The sequence below is a fragment of the Micropterus salmoides genome, unplaced genomic scaffold (assembly GCF_014851395.1).
Source record: "Micropterus salmoides isolate LMB-PRFRI ecotype aquatic unplaced genomic scaffold, ASM1485139v1 Ms_hic_scaffold_7, whole genome shotgun sequence".
Classification (NCBI taxonomy): Eukaryota; Metazoa; Chordata; class Actinopteri; order Centrarchiformes; family Centrarchidae; genus Micropterus; species Micropterus salmoides.
This window is the reverse complement of record NW_024044459.1, coordinates 38,681,549-38,696,831: the sequence shown is the minus strand read 5'-3', so window position 1 is coordinate 38,696,831 and position 15,283 is coordinate 38,681,549. Positions and strand designations below refer to the sequence as shown.

Below are 15,283 nucleotides of genomic sequence, written 5' to 3'. Positions count from 1 at the left end.
GCTTACCCGCTGTTTGCCTGATGTTTACCTGCTGTTTACCCGCTGTTTACCCGCTGTTTACCCGCTGTTTACCTGCTGTTTACCTGATGTTTACCTGATGTTTACCCACTGTTTACCTGATGTTTACCTGCTGTTTAACTGATGTTTACCTGCTGTTTACCCGCTGTTTACCTGCTGTTTACCCGCTGTTTGCCTGATTTTTACCCGCTGTTTACCCGCATTTTGCCCGCAGTTTACTCGCTGTTTACCCGCATTTTCCCTGCAGTTTACCCGCAGTGTGCCCGCATTTTGCCCGCTGTTTACCTGAGACATGCACTACAACGGCACTTTCACCTGCTCAGCTTTATTGCTGGTTATCAGAGTCAGGGTTGACAGACTGACTGCTGCACTGCTGTTAACCTATGGCGGTGAATAAGATGTGGGCTAGTTGAGTCAGGTGGTAACTTAACTGGAGTTGCAGCGTGTTCACATAAAGGGGGAGTGTCCTCAGAGTTGCCTGATGATAGTGCCGGGATCTTCAGGAGAGTAAAGCCTTGTGCAGACTACACGATTGTCAGCGTCGGCCGATTCACACCACACAACTTGCAGTCTTGTGACGGGAGTCTTGAGGTCATTGTGGCGTTCACACTATGTGAATGATCGGTGACGGGATCACACACTACGCAAGCTGACAAGGACTCACCTGACACTGGTCTCCAAACCACGTTTTGTCAAGATAACACGTGAAATGTGAAACGGGAAATGACACGAACCTACAGACAAAACAGCTGTTTGTTATTATAAAGATAGCAATTATAAAGACAAAGAATCTGGGTGAAAGAATGGATCAGCACACGTAGGTAGCAGGGATTGTCTGAGCTACAGAGAGAGCTGGAGGTGAAATGAGGTGAGGAGTTCTTGGTTTTATTCTCTATTTAGTGTTTATGGACTTCTGTTATGTGTAATATGATTAAGCTGTAAAGTTACAGTTGTATATTTTAAAATAACATCATAATATAAAATATGGGTCCAGGGGAGAAGGGAAAAAATCTGAGAAATAACTTTTCCAGAGAAAAGTGGTAAATTTACAGGGAACTAATATTCACAAGTAATAAAAATAATAATTTGGGGGACGGCTTTTTTTTACATACAAGGTAATAAAAAGGTGCAATTAAATGATGTGCATAATTCAAAGGACAAGTACAAAACATTGACACAAGTCAAGAATAAAAAGTCTAAAGACTTCACAGAAAAGATTTGTTTGAGGAGTTTTGTGAACCATGTAACTGAGTCTGCCTGTTGAATGTGAGGGGGGAGGGTGTTCCACAGCCTGGGGGCCCCGCAGTTAAAGGCTCCGGGCCCATGGTGGAGAGGTGACAAGGAGACCGGAGGAGGTCAGAGAGGGGGATAGGTTCCAGGTAGTGGAGGTGGAAAGGGCAGTCCGTGATGGATTTTATGTGTGATTCAAAGACAGGGTGTTATCCAAGGTGTGAGTGAACGGTACACCATCAACATTGATAATGAGGTTTTGCTGTTTGGAGAGGGTGGAGCTGATGATGATCTCCATCTTGTTGCTGTTAAGTTGGAGGAGGTTCATGTCCGTCCAGCCCCTAATGTCTTGGAGGCAGTTGATGATGGAGGTGGGAGGTAGGGAGGTGGTGGGTTTGGTAGAGAAGTAGAGCTGGGTGTCATCAGCATAACAGTGGAAGTTGATGTTGTGGTGTTGCATGATCCCCCCCCCCCCCCCCAAGATGGGTGGACCTAGCAATGATTCCTGTCGGACACCCTGAACAAACTGTTGTCGGTTGGTGAGGTAGGAGGAGAACCAGGAAAGTGCAACACCTGTGACACAAACACTGAGCTGGTTTTGTAGTCGAGTGGCCAGAGAGTTGGTACAGTACGAGTGGTGAGTGAGGAGTTAATTATGCAGGTGAGATGGAGGAAGGGCATTCTTTAACTAGACTGGTGGGCAGGGGGTGGAGTTGACAGGAGGATGGTTGTGGGTTCAGTAATAGTCTTCAGTGGCCAGTATGAAGTCAGAGAGGCAGGTGGTGTAGGTTGGTCCAGCTGATGTTTTCATCCAAGACAGACTTTTTTCCAGGGTTGTTGTTGACAGAATGAAAGGATGGTTTTAGGGCGTACTTCAACAGAAGATCTCTATATGCTTGTAAATGGATTTCTAGACCAGGTCTTTGATAGCAACGTTCAAGTTGCTGTGACTTTTAAGCATCGTAGCTCAGGGGTGCATTGTGGGTAAAGGACACAAGCAAGGTTATCAAGTGAGGAGGACAGGCAGCATTATAGAAGGTGCTCAGCTGTTTTTTTTCTCAACATTTCTTCTGGCTGCTGCTCATCTCACTGAACTAAAATTTCCTCTGTTTCATCACAATGTTTGAAGTTATTTGATCAAAGCCATTCTGACCTGAGTTGATCTTACTGTTTGATCTTACTGGGTTTTTTTTATTGTGTTCAATTTATAAATATATGTATATTTACACTCAGGGGAGCCTGAAGATAAGTTTGTTTAAAGAGAAAGATTTTTATAGTTTTTGGTTATATTAGTAAAATGCTAGATTAGTATGTTTGGGGTCTTTGAGATTTGAGTTGAAAGATTGTGATTCACATGCTGCTGAATCCTGATTGGTGCACACCTGGTCTTAACCACCATTGTGTCTGAACCCCGCCCACTCCCACCTGAGAGCAAACAGGTGAACCGGACCCGGCTTGTTGTCCTGTGGAGCGCAGAGCGTCCTGACAGCTGAGCGGCTCTGGTTACTGATGATACCTGCTAACATGGTGCTGCTTGGGGAGGAGGCGTGTCCTCCATTTCATTGATGAAAAGTGGGCAATAATGATGTTGTGATGATGTCACAGAGTTGAAGAGCGCCTCCATCCATTGGCTGTCGTGTGGTCAGAAGGCGGAGCCTGACGTCTGGAGTAAGATGTTCTGCATCCTGTCAGAGTCTCAGCTGGTGATGCTCAACAACCTGGAGGTAAAAACATCAACGTATAGAAACGGTGTCGGAGACTGCAGACACCTGAGTCACCGCCTCCTCCTCCTCTTCTATTCTCCTCTTCTATTCTCCTCCTCCTCCTCTATCCTCCTCCTCCTCTCTCCTCTCTACTGCTCCTCCTCCTCCATCCTCCTCCTCCTCTTCTTCCTCCTCCTCCTCCTCCTCTCTCCTCTCTACTGCTCCTCCTCCTCCATCCTCCTCCTCCTCCTCTTCTTCCTCCTTTCTCCTCCTCCTCCTCTTCTTCCTCCTTTCTCCTCTTCTTCCTCCTTTCTCCTCCTCCTCCTCTTCTTCCTCCTTTCTCCTACTCCTCCTCTATTCTCCTCCTCCTCCTCCTCCTCCTCTTCTTCCTCCTCTCTACTCCACCTCCTCCACTGTCCTCCTCCTCTTCTTCCTCCTCTCTACTCCACCTCCTCCACTATCCTCTTCCTCCTCTTCTTCCTCCTCCTCCACTATCCTCTTCCTCCTCCATCCTCCTCTCTCTTCCTCCTCTTCTATCCTCCTCCTCCTCTCTCTTCCTCCTCTTCTATCCTCCTCCTCCTCCTCTCTCTTCCTCCTCCTCCATCCTCCTCCTCCTCTATCCTCCTCCTCTTCTTCCTCCTCCTCTTCTTCCTCCTCTCTACTCCTCCTCCATCCTCCTCTATCCTCCTCCTCTTCTTCCTCCTCCTCCTCTTCTTCCTCCTCTCTACTCCTCCTCCATCCTCCTCTATCCTCCTCCTCTTCTTCCTCCTCTCTACTCCACCTCCTCCTCTATCCTCCTCCTCCTCTATCCTCCTCCTCTTCTTCCTCCTCTCTACTCCACCTCCTCTTCTATCCTCCTCCTCTTCTTCCTCCTCCTCTTCTATCCTACTCCTCCTCCTCTTCTATCCTCCTCCTCTTCTTCCTCCTCCATCCTCCTCCTCCTCTATCCTCCTCCTCTTCTATCCTCCTCCTCTTCTTCCTCCTCCTCCTCCTCCTCCTCTTCTATCCTCCTCCTCTTCTTCCTCCTCCATCCTCCTCCTCCTCTATCCTCCTCCTCTTCTTCCTCCTCTCTACTCCTCCCCTCCTCCTCCTCCTCCTCTATCCTCCTCCTCTTCTTCCTCCTCCTCCTTTTCTTCCTCCTCTCTACTCCACCTCCTCCTCTATCCTCCTCCTCTTCTTCCTCCTCCTCCTCCTCCTCTTCTTCCTCCTTTCTACTACTCCTCCTCTATCCTCCTCCTCTTCTTCCTCCTCTCTGCTCCTCCTCCATCCTCCTCTCTCTTCCTCCTCTTCTATCCTCCTCCTCCTCCTCCTCCTCTCTCTTCCTCCTCTCTCTTCCTCCTCTTCTATCCTCCTCCTCCTCTTCTATCCTCCTCTCTCTTCCTCATCTTCTATCCTCCTCTCTCTTCCTCCTCTTCTATCCTCCTCCTCCTCTTCTATCCTCCTCTCTCTTCCTCATCTTCTATCCTCCTCTCTCTCTCCTCCTCCTCCATCCTCCTCCTCCTCTATCCTCCTCCTCTTCTTCCTCCTCCTCTTCTTCCTCCTCTCTACTCCTCCTCCATCCTCCTCTATCCTCCTCCTCTTCTTCCCCTCCTCCTCCTCTTCTTCCTCCTCTCTACTCCTCCTCCATCCTCCTCTATCCTCCTCCTCTTCTTCCTCCTCTCTACTCCACCTCCTCCTCTATCCTCCTCCTCCTCTATCCTCCTCCTCTTCTTCCTCCTCTCTACTCCCCTCCTCTTCTATCCTCCTCCTCTTCTTCCTCCTCCTCTTCTATCCTACTCCTCCTCCTCTTCTATCTTCTTCCTCCTCCATCCTCCTCCTCCTCTATCCTCCTCCTCTTCTATCCTCCTCCTCTTCTTCCTCCTCCTCCTCCTCCTCCTCTTCTATCCTCCTCCTCTTCCTCTTCCTCCTCCTCCTCTATCCTCCTCCTCTTCTTCCTCCTCTCTACTCCTCCTCCTCCATCCTCCTCCTCCTCTATCCTCCTCCTCTTCTTCCTCCTCCTCCTTTTCTTCCTCCTCTCTACTCCACCTCCTCCTCTATCCTCCTCCTCTTCTTCCTCCTCCTCCTCCTCTTCTTCCTCCTTTCTACTACTCCTCCTCTATCCTCCTCCTCTTCTTCCTCCTCTCTGCTCCTCCTCCATCCTCCTCTCTCTTCCTCCTCTTCTATCCTCCTCCTCCTCCTCCTCCTCTCTCTTCCTCCTCTCTCTTCCTCCTCTTCTATCCTCCTCCTCCTCTTCTATCCTCCTCTCTCTTCCTCATCTTCTATCCTCCTCTCTCTTCCTCCTCTTCTATCCTCCTCCTCCTCTTCTATCCACCTCCTCCTCTTCTATCCTCCTCTCTCCTCCTCCTCTTCTATCCTCCTCCTCTTCTTCCTCCTTTCTACTACTCCTCCTCTATCCTCCTCCTCTTCTTCCTCCTCTCTCTCCTCCTCCTCCTCCATCCTCTCTCTCCTCCTCTTCTATCCTCCTCCTCCTCTCTCTTCCTCCTCTTCTATCCTCCTCCTCCTCTCTCTTCCTCCTCTCTCTCCTCCTCTTCTATCCTCCTCCTCCTCTTCTATCCTCCTCTCTCTTCCTCCTCTTCTATCCTCCTCTCTCTTCCTCATCTTCTATCCTCCTCTCTCTTCCTCCTCTTCTATCCTCCTCCTCCTCTTCTATCCACCTCCTCCTCTTCTATCCTCCTCTCTCTTCCTCATCTTCTATCCTCCTCTCTCTTCCTCATCTTCTATCCTCCTCTCTCTTCCTCCTCTTCTATCCTCCTCTCTCTTCCTCCTCTTCTATCCTCCTCCTCTCTCTATCCTCCTCTCTCTTCCTCATCTTCTATCCTCCTCTCTCTTCCTCATCTTCTATCCTCCTCTCTCTTCCTCCTCTTCTATCCTCCTCCTCCTCTTCTATCCACCTCCTCCTCTTCTATCCTCCTCTCTCTTCCTCATCTTCTATCCTCCTCTCTCTTCCTCATCTTCTATCCTCCTCTCTCTTCCTCCTCTTCTATCCTCCTCCTCCTCTTCTATCCACCTCCTCCTCTTCTATCCTCCTCTCTCTTCCTCATCTTCTATCCTCCTCTCTCTTCCTCCTCTTCTATCCTCCTCCTCCTCTTCTATCCACCTCCTCCTCTTCTATCCTCCTCTCTCTTCCTCCTCTCTCTTCCTCCTCTTCTATCCTCCTCTCTCTTCCTCCTCTTCTCCTCCTCCTCCTCTCTATCCACCTCCTCCTCTTCTATCCTCCTCTCTCTCCTCCTCTTCTATCCTCCTCCTCCTCCTCCTCCTCCTCCTATCCTCCTCTCTCTTCCTCCTCTTCTATCCTCCTCCTCCTCTTCTATCTTCTATCCTCCTCCTCTTCCTCCTCCTCTATCCTCCTCTCTCTTCCTCCTCTTCTATCCTCCTCTCTCTTCCTCCTCTTCTATCCTCCTCCTCCTCCTCCTCCTCTATCCTCCTCTCTCTTCCTCCTCTTCTATCCTCCTCCTCCTCTTCTATCCACCTCCTCCTCTTCTATCCTCCTCTCTCTTCCTCCTCTTCTATCCTCCTCCTCCTCCTCCTCCTCCCTATCCCTCCTCTCTCCTCCTCTCTCCTCCTCCTCTCTCTATCTCTATCCTCCTCTCTTCTCCTCCTCTATCCTCCTCCTCTTCCTCCTCCTCTATCCTCCTCTCTCTTCCTCCTCTTCTATCCTCCTCCTCCTCCTCCTCCTCTATCCTCCTCTCTCTTCCTCCTCTTCTATCCTCCTCCTCCTCTTCTATCCTCCTCTCTCTTCCTCCTCCTCTATCCTCCTCTCTCTTCCTCCTCTTCTATCCTCCTCCTCTTCTATCCACCTCCTCCTCTTCTATCCTCCTCTCTCTCCTCATCTTCTATCCTCCTCTCTCTTCCTCCTCTTCTATCCTCCTCCTCCTCTTCTATCCACCTCCTCCTCTTCTATCCTCCTCTCTCTTCCTCCTCTTCTATCCTCCTCCTCCTCCTCCTCCTCCTCTATCCTCCTCTCTCTTCCTCCTCTTCTATCCTCCTCCTCCTCTTCTATCCTCCTCTCTCTTCCTCCTCCTCTATCCTCCTCTCTCTTCCTCCTCTTCTATCCTCCTCCTCCTCCTCCTCCTCTATCCTCCTCTCTCTTCCTCCTCTTCTATCCTCCTCCTCCTCTTCTATCCTCCTCTCTCTTCCTCCTCCTCTATCCTCCTCTCTCTTCCTCCTCCTCTATCCTCCTCCTCCTCTTCTATCCACCTCCTCCTCTTCTATCCTCCTCTCTCTTCCTCATCTTCTATCCTCCTCTCTCTTCCTCCTCTTCTATCCTCCTCCTCTTCCTCCTCTTCTATCCTCCTCCTCTTCTTCCTCCTCCTCTTCTATCCTCCTCCTCCTCCTCCATCCTCCTCCTCCTCTTCTTCCTCCTTTCTCCTACTCCTCCTCTATCCTCCTCCTCTTCTTCCTCCTCCTCTATCCTCCTCCTCTTCTTCCTCCTCTTCCTCCTCCTCTCTCCTCCTCCTCAGGTCCATCCTCTGCTCCTTGCCGAGAGGGCGGAGAGTTGCACTGTCTGGTTGCTAAGATACAGCCTCCACACGACCTCAGCACCTCCTCGTCCCGCCCACAAAGGTAAGGAGGGGCGGGGTTTAACCAGCTGTATGAGAGGGACAGAGACAGACAGAGAGAGACAGAGAGAGATGATGGAGTTAGACGCTGAGTTTGAAGACCTGAACGGTAAGAAGAGAAACATATTTTCTGTGTTTGTACTTCCTGCATAGTGAGGACGGGAACCAGGTTTAACCAACAAAGTGAGGACCGGACGTCCTCCAAGACTTGGTTTTACAGGTTAGAGTAGGATTAGGTCACATGTCAAGGAGGGTCCTCACAAGGGTGTGTGTGTTAGTGTGTGTGTGTGTGTGTGTGTGTGTGTGTGTGTGTGTGTGTTAGTGTGTGTGTGTGTGTTAGTGTGTTAGTGTGTGTTAGTGTGTGTTAGTGTGTGTGTGTGTGTGTGTGTGGTGTGTGTTAGTGTGTGTGTGTGTGTGTGTTAGTGTGTGTTAGTGTGTGTGTGTGTGTGTTAGTGTGTGTTAGTGTGTGTTAGTGTGTGTTAGTGTGTGTGTGTGTGTTAGAGTGTGTGTGTGTGGGTGTTAGTGTGTGTTAGTGTGTGTGTGTGTGTTAGAGTGTGTGTGTGTGTGTGTGTGTGTGTGTGTGTGTTAGAGTGTTAGTGTTAGTGTGTGTGTGTGTGTTAGTGTGTGTGTGTGTGTGTGTGTGTGTGTGTGTGTGTGTGTGTGTTAGTGTGTGTTAGTGTGTGTGTGTGTGTGTGTGTGTGTGTGTGTGTGTTAGAGTGTTAGTGTGTGTGTGTGTGTGTGTGTGTGTGTGTGTGTGTGTGTGTTAGTGTGTGTGTGTTAGAGTGTTAGTGTGTGTGTGTGTGTGTGTGTGTGTTAGTGTGTGTGTGTTAGAGTGTTAGTGTGTGTGTCTGTGTGTTAGTGTGTGTGTGTGTGTTAGAGTGTTAGTGTGTGTGTGTGTGTGTGTGTTAGTGTGTGTGTGTGTTAGTGTGTGTGTGTTAGTGTGTGTGTGTGTGTGTGTGTGGTGTGTGTGTGTGTGTGTGTGTTAGTGTGTGTGTGTGTGTGTGTGTGTGTGTGTGTGTGTGTGTGTTAGTGTGTGTGTGTGTTTGTGTGTGTTAGTGTGTGTGTGCACTGAGTGCAGCAGGATCAGCTGCTCTGCCTAATCTCCATGTCTCAATAATAATCTGATAATCTGATATCTGAGGTCGCTCAGTGTAAAACTACAGAAATGGAAAAGCATAAAGCACAGTTGAGCGTTGTTGTAAAGTGTGGGGTCGGGAGTGTGTGTGTGTTTGGAGAGGGGGGCGTGACAGTCATTGACAGTGGGGACCCGGGTCTTGATGAGGAAGCCCACTGCCATCAGAAAGAAACTGTTGTGGCGAGAGGTTTTGGTCCTGATGGACTGCAGCCTCCTGCCAGAGGGGAGAGTCTGAAGCAGTTTGTGTCCGGGGTGGGAGGCTCAGCTGCAATCTTTCCAGACTGTTCTAGCTGCACCAGGTCACCAGATGGTCGATCTCCCACCTGTAGGCGGACTCATCCCCACCAGAGATGAGCCCAATGAGGGTGGTGTCATCCGCAAACTTCAGGAGCTTGACAGACTGGTGACTGGAGGTGCAGCTGTTGGTGTACAGGGAGAAGAGAAGGGGGGAGAGAACGCAGCCTTGAGGGGATCCGGTGCTGATGGTCCTGGAGGCAGAGACATGGTGTCCCAGCTTAACATGCTTCTTCCTGTTCGTCAGGAAGTCTGTGATCCACCTGTGGGTGGAGTCAGGCACGCTCAGCTGGGAGAGCTTGTGTTAAAAGCAGAGCTGAAATCCACAAACAGGATCCTGGTGTAGGTTCCTGGGGAGTCCAGGTGCTGGAGGATGTAGTGAAGGGCCATGTTAACTGCATCGTCCGTTGGTTTTGTAGGCGAACTGCAGGGGGTCCAGGAGTGGGTCTGTGGGTTTAGGTGGGACAACACAAGGCGTTCAAAGGACTTCATAACCACAGAGGTCAGGGCGACGGTTCTGAAGTCGTTTAGTCCTGTGGTCCTTGGTTTCTTGGGGACAGGGATGAAGGTGGAGGCTTTGAAGCAGGCTGGCACATGACATGACACACCAGAGACAGCTGATCAGCACAGTGCTTCAGGGTGGATGGAGAGATAGAGTCCGGCCCAGCTGCTTTGCGAGGTTTCTGCCTCCTGAACAGTCTGTCCAGGATGGTAAGAGGGGGGGGGTAAGATGGTGGACTGTGGCCAATCAGTGGTGTGACGGGGGATGGTGTCAGGTCTGTCCCATTGTCTTTCAAAGCGACAGTAAAACTGGTTCAACTCGTTGGCAAGGCATGAGTTGCAGGTTTGTAGCTGGTGATCTGTCTGAAGGCTCTCCAGACAGAAGCAGAGTCATTCCTTCAGAACTGGTGCTCTAGTCTATCCATATAAATCCAGGGCCCCTTCTCTACCTCTGATTGGCTCTCACCTTCTTCCTCCAGTGAGTTTTGGGGAAAACACACAGATAGAGATGCTGCTGACAGAAAACTGTCCTGTGAAATGTTCTGCAGGAGACGAAGAAAACATAGTCTCACTCGCCATGTGTTGGTCGCACTCTTGAGCCCTGCTCATTATGCCACAGTTAGGAACAAGGTGTGGACGTCGCGCAGCGTGTTTGAGCTGCTGTCCTTCCTGTTGGGATACACTCAAACTTCACAACGTATTGGGTTGTTTTACTGCAACTGACGACTTCCTGCCAAAAACCCACAGTGCTGGATACAAGACGGTCAGCAGAACAGGCAGCGGGGTTCCCACAGGTCTGCGCAGTGCTGGCTAACGTTAGCACGTGTACTTGTTGGAAACGCCATGGTGAAGGGTTGTTGTCTGGGCTTCTGGCGGCCGGGTAATGTCCTCCTTCCCGATGCTGAGCGCCAGGAGAAGGGCTGAAGCTGGAGGCAGCAACAGGACGTATCTAAACATGTAACAGTCACGCTTGCAGGTGGAAAGACTACGCTCTTGAATAAAGACTATATAAATAGTAGTCCCCTAGCAGAGGGGCGACTGAGTCACCAGTTCTCGTTGAACACCAGCGATCTTCCTCGTCCTCCTGCCGCTGGTCTCCACGGCACACAAAGCTTAAACTCATCTTGGAAACAGCGATGTGGCTGGAGGTACTGGCTTCACTGTTTATCAGAATACAAATGGTAGACGCCACCACACGTATGTCAGAATTTTATTCATTGACTTTTCTTCTGTAACACACGTCTGCACCGCCTCCAACACAGCGCTGGTCCTATGGATTTGAGACCTCAAAGGGGTCAGAGGGTCCTAAAGCCAGCAACAATGACATCACCGTCCTCCTCTCCATGGACACCAACAGCATCACCTGCAACAGCAACACACTCCTTAAATATGCTGATGACATTGCCCTGGTGTCCCTTTCGACAGACGAGTGCTCCCTCGCCACATGGAAGCGGTCTGTGGACCTCATGGTCGTCTGGTTCCAGGAGCGCTCCCTGCAACTGAACATCAGTAAGACAAAAGAGCTGTGGGGCCCCAGATCCCCCCGCCCTCTCTCTGAGCCTTCATGCTGGTGTGGTGGAGCAGGTGGAGAGCTTTAAATACCTGGGCGCTGAGTTCGACCACCAGCTTTCCGCCACCCAACATGAGGTCTACCAAAGGCCAGCAGCTCCTGTTCCTCCTGAGAGGCTGTCCGACCCTTTACGCTGCATCCTGGTTCAACGTCCTCACAGAGAAAAGCAGGAACCATCAAACCAGACCCGGCAGAACTCAGATCCAAGTCTCAGACCAGAAAGGCAGACTCGTTCATCACTCGGAGCTCCTCTGGTCACCACGCATTAAACCAGAACAAACCAGGACCTTTAGGACAAACTGACTAGGGTTGGGTCGCTGGTGGGTGACATCACGATGGTTAGCCGCCGTCGTGATTGTAACAAGTTTCTATCATTATGTGACAGACAATAAAGACTTTTGAATTTGAATTAAACACAGCATATAAAATACACCTTAAAGTGATTTGAAACATCAGGTCCAAATAATATTCTATTTTAACCAAGAGCGTCACTTTGTGTTGAAAAGAGGTGGGGACAAGTGTTAGGAGTGTGGTTTTGTGTTCATGTCTTTCCTGTTTTAGTCTGTTTTTGGTTGTGTTTCTCTGTTAAGTTTATTCTTTCACATGTCCTAGTTTACTTGGTATCTGTTTTCATGGGTTTGGTTTTGGATTCTGTCTTTCTATTGCTTTATTTGATTTAGTCCTTTGTTCATTCGCATGTTTAAGTTTTCTTAGCATCTGTCTTGTCTCGTATTCTAGTTATGTCCAGCATTTTTATTATTATTCATTTTATTCGTGCCTTAGTGTCTACTCCTGGTCTGTGTACTTCTGTATTATTTTGTCCATGTTTGCTCTGTGTTCTGTTTAGTTTAGTCTGTTTTCCCTCTTAGTTTTTTGGTATATTAGTGATCTGTCTGCTTATGTTCTGGTTCAGTTATTTATATTCTGTTTCTTCCTGGTTATTAGTTTCCCTATGGCTTTATTGGTGACTGTCTGTTTCCCCTGCTGTCTCTCTCTCTGCCTGTGTCTCATTAGTCCTGATCCCCCTCACCTGTGTTGCTCCCGCCCCGCTCGTTAGTCCCTGTGTATATATATGCCTGCTTGTGTCTTCAGTCTTTGTCATGTCCTTGTGTCAAGTGTTCTCCTGTGCTCTGTTTTTGGATCTTACCTATGGAAAGTACTTTGTTCCTTGCTTTTTGGATTTCCTTTCCTTTGATTGTGTTTCTGTGGAGTTACCTTTGTTTGGACTCTAGCATTGAGCTCCCGTGGAAACCTGTTTCAGTTAAGTTCTTGTGTTAATAAATATTTTCTGAACTGCATCCTCCTGGCCTTTTGGTCTGCATTTGGGTCCACACCTCAGTCTTCACTCAGCCTAACCCGTCACAATAAGAGCTCAGATTTGACACTTAGCTCACAAGAAATGCGATATTAGGTTCACAAGAACGAGACGAAAGATCCTTCAACAGTGTTTTAAAAATATCCTCCCTGAGCAAGACACTTAACCCCTCGTTGCTCCAGAGGCGTGCGACCTCTGACATGTATAGCAATTGTAAGTCGCTTTGGATAAAAGTGTCAGCTAAATGAATAAATAAATGAAATGAATAAAATTATTTAGTCTTCCCTCCTGTTTGTCATGTTCAAAGAGAGAGAACTGAAAACTGCGTCCAGAAGTTGTTAAAGTTACTGATTGGTGCTGCACGTTTTGGGGTCATTTCATAATCAGTAGATTGTTTTTTTTGTACTTAAGTTCCTTTTTTTGGACAATGCACCTTTGTTTCTTCTATATTTTAATTGTATTGCATGTTTTCTTAATGTACAAACCGTTCTAAAGGCATTTTCATTTGCTATTTAACTACGAGCTGTATTTCAGATCATATATAAGCTCAAAGTAAACTCGGTCACAGTCATTAAATTCAGTAATAATGAGTTATGAATTATTTCAGTTTGAAGTTTATTGTTTTTTGTCCAAACCTTCCAGTCGTCTCTCCGCTTTATTACAAGGCTGCTGAATCGACACACAGCTGTCATAACAACAACTCATATGTAGAATATGAAAAGAAACCCTGCAGACATCAGAGAGACGCTTCAGACGTCCAATCAGGAGGCATGTTTACAGCTTAGAAACTGTGTTAGTGTGAGCAGACTCAACATGCAGCACACACACACCAATACACACTAACACTAACACACACACACTAACACTAACACACACACACTAACACTAACACACACACACTAACACTAATACACACACACTAACACTAATACACACACACTAACACTAACACACACACACTAACACTAACACACACACACTAACACTAACACACACACACTAACACTAACACACACACTAACACTACACACACACACTAACACTAACACACACACCAATACACACTAACACTAACACACACACACCAATACACACTAACACTAACACACACACTAACACTACTACACACACACTAACACTAACACACACACACTAACACTAACACACACACACTAACACTAATACACACACTAACACTAACACACACACAAATACACACTAACACACACACTAACACTAACACACACACACCAATACACACTTACACTAACACACACACCAATACACACTAACACTAACACACACACTAACACTAATACACACACACTAACACTAATACACACACACTAACACTAACACACACACACTAACACTAATACACACACACTAACACTAACACACACACCAATACACACTAACACTAATACACACACTAACACTAATACACACACACTAACACTAACACACACACCAATACACACTAACACTAATACACACACTAACACTAACACACACACACTAACACATACACTAACACTAACACACACACTAACACTAATACACACACTAACACTAATACACACACACTAACACTAATACACACACACTAACACTAATACACACACACTAACACACACACTAACACTAATACACACACACTAACACTAATACACACACTAACACATACACTAACACTAATACACACACACTAAACATACACTAACACTAATACACACACACTAACACATACACTAACACTAATACACACACACTAACACTAATACACACACACTAACACTAACACACACACACTAACACATACACTAACACTAACACACACTAACACTAATACACACACTAACACTAATACACACACACTAACACTAATACACACACACTAACACTAATACACACACACTAACACTAACACACACACACTAACACACACACTAACACATACACTAACACTAACACACACACTAACACACAGCATGTTGTGTAGTAACTGACTGCAGATCAGTTCAGTTTAATTTCTTGTTTCTCAGTTTTCTTTCAATTTGACATCCCTAACTTCCTTTAGCAGCCTCAGCTGCTCCTGCTCACCAGCCTCCTTCCTTCACCAGCCAGGTGTCAGACTGAAATATACTTTAGCTCTCAGGATGTCCGGGACACCAGTGTAGCCTGGACCTGACGTTAACGGCCCCGGACAACAAGGTAGTAATGACACGCAGCTAATGAGCGTCGAGTACTGGGAACGCTGGTCTGAGACCAGTAACAGATCACCGGTCTCTGTTGTCTGCGTTCCGTGAACATTACGTTATAAATGAACATTTATATATCGGATGTTTGACATCAGTTAATCGATTCAGAAACGTCCGTGTCTGATGATACACGGAGCAACTAGTAACCAGTAACGAGTAAAGCTTAGGCTCCGCCCCTTTAGACCAGTTGTTATAATGTCCTCCTGGAGCATCGTGGTGTGAATGTCTGCAGAAGTTTTTACAGAGGGAGAAAATCTCTAATCTCAGAACATCAACTTTCACCGTCTGAGTGTGTTCACACGTTTCAACTGTTGCTGGTCCCCGTGGCAACGCTGACCCCACCAGTTACCATGGCAACAGCTGTGGAGCCAACATGGCCGACTGCTGCTTTAAAAGAAAAACCTACTAAACCTTCCCATGATGCTCTCTGTCTGTTCCAGATGTTCCAGAGAGAGGGGTTCGCCGACAGAGCATGCCCAGTAGCTCCGCCGTGGACTCGCCCACCGCCAGAGTGACGGTGACACGCACGCACACACACGCACACACACGCACACACACACGCACCCAGCTGGGATTAGTCTGCTGTTTCCATGGTAACAAGGCTGCTGTCAGCTGGAGATCAGCTGACTGACTCCACCTGCAGGAGACACAGAGAGTACAGGAGGGGGAGGGGGAGAGAGAGGGGAGGTGGAGAGAG

The 15,283-nt window shown here is 47.9% G+C and overlaps 1 protein-coding gene across 1 annotated transcript in view; it reads left to right on the top strand.

Annotated features, from left to right (window-relative positions):
* The first annotated feature begins 2,842 nt into the window (after positions 1 to 2,842).
* Positions 2,843 to 15,283, top strand: part of LOC119891528 (disabled homolog 2-interacting protein-like) — a 44,091-nt gene continuing 31,650 nt past the window's right edge. Inside the window, exons 1-3 of the mRNA XM_038703243.1 lie at positions 2,843 to 2,972; positions 7,412 to 7,514; positions 15,027 to 15,103. Coding sequence (XP_038559171.1) covers positions 2,922 to 2,972; positions 7,412 to 7,514; positions 15,027 to 15,103 — 231 coding nt within the window. The 5' untranslated portion in view covers positions 2,843 to 2,921. The remainder of the gene's footprint in view (positions 2,973 to 7,411; positions 7,515 to 15,026; positions 15,104 to 15,283) is intronic.